Source organism: Nicotiana tomentosiformis, chromosome 6 (assembly GCF_000390325.3).
Source record: "Nicotiana tomentosiformis chromosome 6, ASM39032v3, whole genome shotgun sequence".
NCBI classification, from domain to species: domain Eukaryota; kingdom Viridiplantae; phylum Streptophyta; class Magnoliopsida; order Solanales; family Solanaceae; genus Nicotiana; species Nicotiana tomentosiformis.
Genome location: NC_090817.1, coordinates 136588050 through 136598016, shown reverse-complemented (window position 1 = coordinate 136598016; position 9967 = coordinate 136588050). Strand labels below are relative to the sequence as shown.

The window sequence follows — 9967 nt, the reverse complement described above, 5'->3', positions numbered from 1 at the left end:
TTCTTTTTGTGTGTAAGTTTTCGTCTATTAACACTTGCAACGCACGTCCTCTAAAGCTAGTTCCTAAAAAGAGTGTACCCATGTGCCACAACCCACAAATTTCTCTTCTAAATTCCACTGCGTGATCTGCAGTTTTGCGGCTTCTGCCCTATGATAAAATCTACAGTAATTGAGTTGGTATGATGCATCAGTCTAAAGAGGATTGCTCCATCTTTTAATGAAATTCTTGTTTTCTCTAATTAACCCCTGGCCATAATATTAATTAGAGCTGCCATATAGTAGATATGGGCTTCAAAATCAAGGTAACAGAGAATTAATTCAAATAGTCGTTCGCCTAATCTCTTAAACTAAAAATAACTGACGAAAATATTATATATATATATATATAATGTATAATTTATAATCTATATAAACCGAATAGAAAAAGTAAACATTGAATCTCACTGCCTATTTGTGTACCAATCTCGTAACCTCAATAGGTAGCTGGGCAAAACAAATATTTGAACCCAATAGGATACATAAGACTTGGGCCCAAACATATTGAAATAGTATAAGCCAATGGATCAAAATAGAACCCGAACCAACCATAAATGGTCAATATTGAAGATTGAAATTTTTTATAAGAATTTAAGCTAATAATTTAAGAAAAATAAATTATCTTTTACTACATCTTTTTTCAAAAAGCAAAACAAAAACGGACGAGAGGAATTGGGTCATGTTGGGTGGAGTTGAGTGATAACTCGTTATTTTATCCATCTCAATTTAATTTGTTTTAATCCTATCAAACTTTAGGCCGGTTAAGACATAACCTGTTTAATTCGTTCAAATTTGACCCAACCTACCAATGTGTCACCAATACAAGTTCAATGCCAATTTCTTAATTTCCATGGATATATATAATCTGCTAATACAATAAGGCATTGTATAGCTCATGCTGTGACAACCAGGTTCGTACAGACAAAAGAATATGGAATATCGAACCTAGTAGCTTTAATCCAAATCATATATTTATCTTAAGAAATTTATTAAATATATACAAATTATTAATATAGAAGCTAATAACTTAAAAAGGACTAGCTATAGAATCTCGAACCAACATATAAACTTTAAATTCTACGTACCTCGGCTGCTCTTCTGAGTTCCCCATTTCTCTCTCTCTTTATACTTGAAGAATTGCAGAGGTGCCGACAGAATTGACCCTAGGGGTTGGGGAGAGAGTGATTAAGGTGGGTGAAGCTATGTGATTTTCTAGCTACCCAGGCCAGTACGTAATTTCATGAACTATAAATTTCATGCGTTTTCTGCGGGTATACGTTTTGTGGATTTTCTTTATCATGTTAATTATTAGCAGCGTTGAAAATTGCTGCTGTCTCACAACAATCAGGAAATCTAAATACAGCAATCTAGACACGGTTCATTTAATTTATTGGTTAGAGCTAGTTTCCGGTGGATCGAGTAGGTTTTTTTCTCCAACCTCATTGCAGCATAAGTATATGCTTTTAAAAAAAGCAGCCCGATTCACAACGTATACGGCATTCATGCAGGGTCCGGTAAAACGGTCACACCCTAAGTGGTCGTTTGATTGGGAAACAAGTTATCCCACGATTAATTATCTCGAAATTAGTTATCTCATACTCCCATGGGGTTAATTAAAAAAAATACTACAATTTCGGGATTAGTTATACCACGATTTTACCTCAACTAAACGTGGGATAAACTCATCTCAAATTTAATCTAAGGATTAATTATCCCTTATCTCTCGTACCAAACAAGCCTTAAGGGGTATGATGTAGATAACCTACCCTAATGCAAGCTATGTTAATTGTTTTCACGACTCGAACTCGCGACCTATAAGTATATGATTTTATATATTTGTACTATTCACCGGAATCCATAAAAACTTGGAAGGCTATAGAATCGTACTATCTAAGAAATGTCAACAAAAACTTGCATGTGTTGATCCTGAATTTTCTACACCTGAAGTCAAGCACTCTCAACCTAAATGAAAACATTGAAAAACTCTAAAATCTCCGTGACAGCTAGGCAAAGTCACTGTTGACAAACCATTGACTAGTCCATCTAAGGTAAACACACAAATTAATTAAGCCCATCTTTTTGCAAGGGAAATTAATCAGTTTAGATGCATATAATAATTAGGCACCCGTGTAAAGGGTCATAACTACTAAGATTTGAGTGTGATTTCTATCAAACAAAGACGATCATAAAGTTGATACTTGGTGGATAAGAGATAGCATTAGTTAAGTTGACAGTAACACGTTTGTTTTTATACCATAATCTGATAGTATTTTGATTTTAGAAAGCTTAATACTGTGTGCTTTTGATGAGCACGTGTGGTGGTATTGCACAGTTGCGGGTGCCTTTCTAGAGAACTTGACAAGTCTTCTTATATAAGTACCAAAGAGTTCTATGTTAGGATTGAAAAAACAGAAGCTCCCGGCCGAGTAGTAGCCGAGTTTAAATTTTAGACACTAACCATATAAAAAATATTTCTACTATAATTAAGATCATTTATAAAATAATTTTTTTACACAATTAATGTATATTTATTTTTCTGAGTAGGCCAATGCACAAAGTATCATATATTCATCCAGAGTCCGAGGAAAGGTCGCACCCAAGAAATGTGACGTATCCTAATGCAAGCATTAGTGACTGCTTCCACAACTTGAAGTGATATATAGATCACACGGAGACAACTTTACCGTTACACCAATGCTCCCTTTCACACAATCTAAGGTATATACTCCATCCGGTCCATAATAAGTGACTATTTTACCTTTGGTACACCCATTAAGGAAATACGAACTCCTACAAAAAGGATGTATTCACTAAATTAACCTTAATTAATTGTTATCTTTATACATTGGAACATATAAATAAGGGCAAATTTTGAAAAAATAAAATTAATTTCTTATTGATTATGTAAATGGACACTTATTTTGGACCAAAATAAAAAGGTAAAATGATCACTTATTGTGGATCGGAGAGTATATATAAATGTATAAAAATGAAAAGAGAGAGAGAGAGAGCGCCTTGAAAACTAGGGAAGTTTTGAAATTAAGACTCGGAAATAAAGGAGCTAGCAGTCTTATGGTTGGTGATCGTTTTAACCACTAGGCAAGCAATCATTTGTCCAAATCAAAAAGATTAGGTTAGGGATTGTGCAGGAAACATGTAATTGGTGTTACCCCAATAAATATAACACTGTTAGTATTGTGTCTGTTCATACATGGTTAAACCCAAAGTGGCATTTTCTTGCCTGAAAACTATGGGAAAAAGACAACAAGGTCGGCATCTCAATTCTTAACTATCTCAATAAATTTACATTATCTATTCTAAGTTCGTTAACCAATGATTATATTTTAAGTACACTATTTTTATGTTCATATGCTCCAAAACACATACAACACGTCCTTGGCTAATTATAGGATTTTTTTTCTTTAATTTATTTATTTAGTTATTGCCTATTGGGGATACAAATGAGAAGGGATAAACAAGTGCCAATAGAATATTGAGGATGACAAAAGGAAATTTTAATTTGATATATTTGGAACAGACTAATAGAGGATGTAGTCATTTAGACTGAATCATAGGGTGGGTAGAAATGGGTGAAGGTTGTTGGACATACTATTGATAAAAGAATATCTGTACGTAATCAAGTATATGTAACCTGGACTCCTTATTTATTTTCTCTCATTAAATTATTTGTCTATCGTATGTATATACACTATATGTATGTTAATGGTAGTGCAGAAATTAAGTACGGTTAAACCTTATTCTACTGTTTGTAAAAGTACAGCTTGGTCTACTTCTAATTAAATGGAGTAAATCATAATATAATTAAATATATATGTGATAGCATGTTTTTTTTACCTTCTAAACTCGACTCCTTATCCACTTTGGGTTTAGATCATAAGCCAAATAGTTATAAAAATACACGATTATCTATTTGATTCCAATATTTGGGAGTTCTCACTTGATTTCACTTTCTAATTAAACTAGATATCAGATGATATATGTGTACTCACAAAATATGGAAACCTTAGATATTAACCCTAAACTAGACTTTTTACTTGCACTTGGTTTGTCCCGCATTAAGAGAATAAGCTTGTAAAGATAGGAATAAAATAGCTGAGATCCAACGAGCAAAAGGCCACGAATCTTGACGATCATATGTAGTACATGCCCATTCAATGTCTATAACTCATTTGAAAAAATCGATAGCCCGTGGTAAGAACTTACAATATTTAGTAAACCATGGATATAAGTTAATATATACACTTGCTGTGTGATGTACTTTTACAACATCAGTGTAATTTAACCTATTAATCATAGTAGGTCACTTGTTCATCTAGCTAGGTTATCAACTAATTTACCGATCCTTATTAAACAGAGTTATCTCCAATTACCTTTTAAGTTATTACTAGATATTTTTTATACCGTTCATGCATAGAATCTAGTAACACTATATATAGGAAATAAGATTTTCTTTAGTGACGTTCTTCTTTCGCGATTTCTCTAGTCGCCACTCTATGCCGCATTGCTTCTAGTTTGAGTACGACACTTAAATCTTTTTGTGGCGCATTTGTTTACCTTGTGGCAAGTGAAGTCGCCACAATAGCTAATTTGCTTTATCATTATCTTTAAGCGACTATGCTCACCACAAAAAATTAACAAATGAGCTACAAAATGGACCCAAGGTAAGTCGTTACTCAAACCAACGACATATGGTGCGACAAGGTACTTACCTTTGGTGGTGACTAAAGAGCGTTGCCACAGAAGATTGTCACTGAAAATCTTATTTCCTTTAATGGAATAAACTATATACATTATATATACATTAACTAGACTCCATATAGTGGCAGTTTAGAGAATATATAAAAGATGGTAGCTCATCTGGTATTATAGTAATCATCTAACAAAGAAAATCTAAAATCTTGATACACTATCTTTGTCAATATGGTAGCTGTAAATATGAAGACAAAAAAAGATCCAGGAAAACGGCTGCTTCTTTCTGAAGATTGATATATGCATAGAAAATACCGCAGCTTTGTCACCCTTTTTATAGCCAGGCTCTCTAATTCCGTACTTCCCTCTTGAGTTTACTTAATTTCCTCACCAAAAGCTAGCTAGCGAAAAATGGAGGAAAATTTACCTCCAGGATTTAGGTTTCATCCCACAGATGAAGAATTAATCACTTATTATCTGACTAACAAAGTTTCTGATTTCAACTTCACTGCTAAAGCCATTGCTGATGTTGATCTTAATAAGTGTGAGCCTTGGGATCTTCCAGGTAGCTATTTTGCTTCTTCCCTTTATTGCATATATAATTATATTCTTGATCTTTAATTTCTTTTGTCTTTTCCTTTTTCGATTTTTTCTAAACTTTAATATTGTTTAGTTTTCTGACTGATTTGATTGAAAATTATATACTGTGATCTTTTAAATTTCTTGAAAGTCAACACACATGAAATGCTATATATTCCCAAGAAGAAGTGATTTTGCACTCAACTAATTTACAAGTATCTATTACCATTAGTTTTTACTACTTAATTCAATGTTTAGAGACGTATTTACTCAAAAGTTATAGTGTATTGCATGTTCATATATACTGTATTACCACCATTGCCTTTCAGCTTGTTTAGCTTGGGTTTGGACTAGATTTGGTTGAAAAGTGAAAAAATAAATTTTTGAAGATGAGATGAAAAATAATTTTTGAAAGTTGAAATTGTATTTGGACATGCATATTACTTGAAAAGAATTTGAAGTTTTGTGAGTAGAAAACTTCAAAAACTACTATACAGTTATTTTTTGGGATGTAAAGATTTTGTTTTCAAAAGATTTGAAAACAAATTTTGAAAAACAGCTCCCGAATTTTATGGTCAAACTGGAGCTAAGTGTTTTCTTGTTTACTTCCTATATATGTTGGCCAACTTGGCGTGTAGTATAAGTGAACATGAAGAAAAAATATGAACTGAAGTTTTCTGATAAATGTGTTACAAATTGACATCAACTATGACTTAAAGTTAATTCTAATGTTAGTTATTTTACCTATATTAAAAGTTTTACCTTGTATAGATCAAGATTAATTTACATCCTAACTAAATTAAATCTCCTACAGCCAAAGCCTCAATGGGAGAAAAAGAGTGGTACTTCTTTAGCCTTAAAGATCGCAAGTACCCAACTGGCCTTCGTACAAACCGAGCTACAGAAGCAGGCTACTGGAAAACAACAGGCAAGGATAAGGAGATCTTTCGCGGCGGATCAGTCCTTGTTGGGATGAAGAAAACACTGGTTTTCTACAGAGGAAGAGCTCCTAAAGGTGAAAAAACCAACTGGGTTATGCACGAATATAGACTAGAAACCAAGTTTGGTTTCAAACCTTCAAAGGTAACTATTCCTTAATCGGATTTAATTTATATACAATGACATCATTAAAAAAATCACTAGGTTACTTGCCTTATTTTTTATATGAGTAATCTCACCTTATTTTGAACTATTACTTGCATTTATCTTTTAATTAGATTATTTAATAGTGTACAAATTCATTAAAAAATTGTATTATTACTTGTTTTTATAGAGGGTTACTTTTTTTTTCTTTTTGGATTAAATCGTTTTTGAAATATTTTTATTATATATAGGGGGAGGGGAAAAGGAAAACGAGAGGGGATTACGGGATGGGAAAACTGAAAGTTTAAATAGCCAACCAACTGAAGTATTAAGATTCCTTTGCCTTAGAATTAGTATCATATTGACCAGCCATTAATTATTTTTTGTTCTTTCAGGAGGAATGGGTGGTCTGTAGGGTGTTTCACAAGAGTTCAACTGCAAAGAAACCACAACCAACATCATCATCCCAACAATCCGAAGAGTCTCCTAATTGTGACACTTACACTTTTGCAAATGAGTTAGGGGATATTGAGCCACCAAATAATTTCTATGGCCTAGCCACTCCATCAAATGGCCATATTTGCAATAATATTTCTTTACAAAATTACAGCAATGAGAACATGATGAATATGAACTTGAACATGAACTTGGCTGCTGCTGCAACAAGAGAAGCAGCAATTAGCAACACTCTTCCACTATTGCCTGCAGCTTGGTCTTCTAGCTTGCTTTGCTCTAATCTTCCATCAGTGGATTCTTTGCTTCTTCGGGCGTTACAGTTTAGAGGTTATAATAATCAGCCAAGAGAAGCTACAACTAGTACTACCGATTACCCGTTCATTCAAACACAAAATATTTCTCATATTGGGATTGATTATAATAACCCTAACTTGGCAGTCGAGGTGCCTTCTTCCTCTATGGTATCAGATCCTGTTCAGCAACAACAGCCACAGGAGCAATCATACAAATTGGGTTCAAATATTTGGTAACTTGTTGTGACGACTTTTAGAGGTCGCCCTCAATAAGTTTCAGAAGTCGGACTCTATTTGGTGCTTTAGATATTTTACTGTAAATTTCTCAAGTTCTTATGTAGGTGCAAAATTAATTGCATGAAACCAAAGCAAGGAAATCTGAATTCATGCTAATTTAATGTAGTGATCAGGATCAGCTGTGGTTGACTTGGGAAAATCCCCAGTCTCTGTTGTAAGTATCTTCTTATTCAAGCTAGCTTCCACATTTGCATTTGTATAACGCAATTATATATCTTCAATATAGAAAGACAATATATAAAGAACTCCGTATCATAATCATCACTCTCCAATTACTTGCTCTTTAATTTCTTCTCAGTCATACAATGGCATTTCTGTTATTCAAACATGTCGACTATTTATGATTTAAGAGAAATTAACTTTGTTTACCCTTAAAATCGGATAACAATTAAATTTATAAGTGATTTTAATGATATGTGATTTTACTTGGCACAAACTGAGAAATATGAGAATTGAAGTTAGAAATTAACTGTAAAGCAAAGCAAACCAATGTAACTTGCTACCTTGGCCATCGAGCTAGGTCGCCCTCGAACCAACTGAGTATATTATTGAAAAGCAAGAATTGAACAACATAACAAGAATGCTTAAGAAAATGTTATGAACTGCTTTGACATGCGTGAATATGATGATTACAAAATGATTAGAACCCCCTTTATATAGCAGAGGAGTTCTACGTATGATACAATTCTAAATACAAAAGGAAATCTCCTGATTGGATAATCAACTGATCTTGTCTTGATACATGCCGAGATCTCCGCCACAATCCTCGCCCGGTCGCGGATTTCTCGGCTTTCTATTATTCGACTTAGCAGGCTTCCTTTGATCTCGCTAAATCTCTATCCTTCTCGGTCTCGACCTTAGCTGGTCTCGATCTCGATCCCTGAATCACGAGCTAGGCAATATCTAATTATGTAACAATCCAATATAACTTGGGATCGAGCCTCGGTCTGCCGCCCCGATCTCGATTAACCATATTTTAACCGTATACAGATAGTCCCCTCGTTTTTAGAAAGTAATGACAAGAAACGATTTGAGCCTTCGATCATGACATAATCGTCGTGACATAAGCAGCAAAAGTGACTGAAACGTCTTGTCGGCACAGTTTCCTAAGTATTTAATACACATCAGTTGACGGTCGGCCGCTACCAGTTTTGAACCGTCATTGTGAAACCGATAAATAGCCACCTTCTTCATTATTTCAAACTTTTACTTTTGCTACCAGTTTTGAACCGTCATTGTGAAACCGATAAATAGCCACCTTCTTCATTATTTCAAACTTTTACTTTCAAATCTTTTTCATTCCAATCTCCATAGTTCTTTGCCTTCTTCAAAGCTTCCTATCTTCAGGTCTTTGAGTTTCTTTACTTGTTCTTCCTAAAAGACTGAATATTTCAATCTCTATTCTTCTTTGCCCATAGTCCAAAACATCTAAAACTGTTCCGCAGAAAGAGGTTGCTTCCTCATCTCGGTCGGTCGGCGAGAAACCAGTGGTGGAGCCACGCCCTGAAGAACTTATTCCCGGTGGGTGTGTCATTGATTCTAACTTTAAGGTCGAGAAACCTTCATCGGTTTCTGGTCGATGCGAGCCGATATCGAGATATATGTGCTCGATACCCAAAAACTTCCTTAACCAGGTGAAGAAAGATTGCAACTGGGGAGATAAAGAGGTTGTGATACCGACACCAGAAGAAGCGATTACCACCCACGTGGAAGGGTTCCTGAGTGTTTACACTTATCCTTTCACGCTGGGTCCCCTCGATCCGATCATCGTAGACTTCTGCAAGAAATACCAGGTGACCCTCGGCCAAATTCACCCCGCTTTCTGGAGGATCGTGATACTGCTCCATTTTTTTGTGAACAAAATCGACGGGCTTCCCTTCACCCTTGACCACCTCATAAGATTATATAGCCCTCGACTCTATCGAGGTGGGCTAATAAAGCTTCAACGCCGGGCCGCCAAGATGCTCCTCTCGAGTATAGATGAAGACAAAGATCGGGGCTGGATGGGTCGGTTCGTTCGGGTGAAGACCACAGACCTAATCCCGGCTGAGAGCATGGCATTTCCTGAGAAATGGAATATGAAACGTAAGTATGATTTCGTCTTTAATTTCTGTTCGTTGTTTTTACTTTTCCATCCTTTCTTATCAGTGTTTTTCTCGATGCAACTATTGCTTGGATGTCGGGTGCGGTTCCCCACCTCGAGAATTGGGTTAGGAGCCTAGTTTTGACGTCAACACACGCCGAGCACGCATGGCGCGATTTGTGGAAGGGTCGGTGGGAGGTTCGTACTCATGGTAAGCCTTCTTCCTAACTTATCGATTTGTCTATTGTTCAAACATCTTTTCAGACATGAGTTTACTTACTTTCTCCTTTTGTAGGTTTCGCAAAGGACACGACTATGAGACCCTCATCCGATGATGAAGAAGTTCCACTACCTATCTCGAAACCGGCGAAGGAGAATAAGAGAAAAAGGGCCTTGAACTCCGAGGGTCAAGAACCCAAGAAGAGAACAT

General features: G+C 35.3%; 1 protein-coding gene across 1 annotated transcript; it reads left to right on the top strand.

Moving 5' to 3' along the window:
* Nucleotides 1-4965: 4965 nt before the first annotated feature.
* Nucleotides 4966-7715, top strand: LOC104096827 (NAC domain-containing protein 46-like). The gene is made up of 3 exons (XM_009603259.4): nt 4966-5311; nt 6140-6408; nt 6804-7715. The coding sequence occupies exons 1-3, from the start codon at nt 5158-5160 to the stop codon at nt 7392-7394; spliced, it is 1014 nt and encodes a 337-aa protein (XP_009601554.1). The 5' UTR covers nt 4966-5157; the 3' UTR covers nt 7395-7715.
* Nucleotides 7716-9967: the final 2252 nt, after the last annotated feature.

Excerpts from the sequence above, each read along its gene's own strand:
- LOC104096827 (XM_009603259.4), top strand. The coding sequence starts at position 5,158 with ATGGAGGAAAATTTACCTCCAGGATTTAGGTTTCATCCCACAGATGAA. Across the intron at positions 5,312-6,139 it reads TGAGCCTTGGGATCTTCCAG|CCAAAGCCTCAATGGGAGAA; the intron begins GTAGCTATTTTG and ends AATCTCCTACAG. Across the intron at positions 6,409-6,803 it reads TTGGTTTCAAACCTTCAAAG|GAGGAATGGGTGGTCTGTAG; the intron begins GTAACTATTCCT and ends TTGTTCTTTCAG.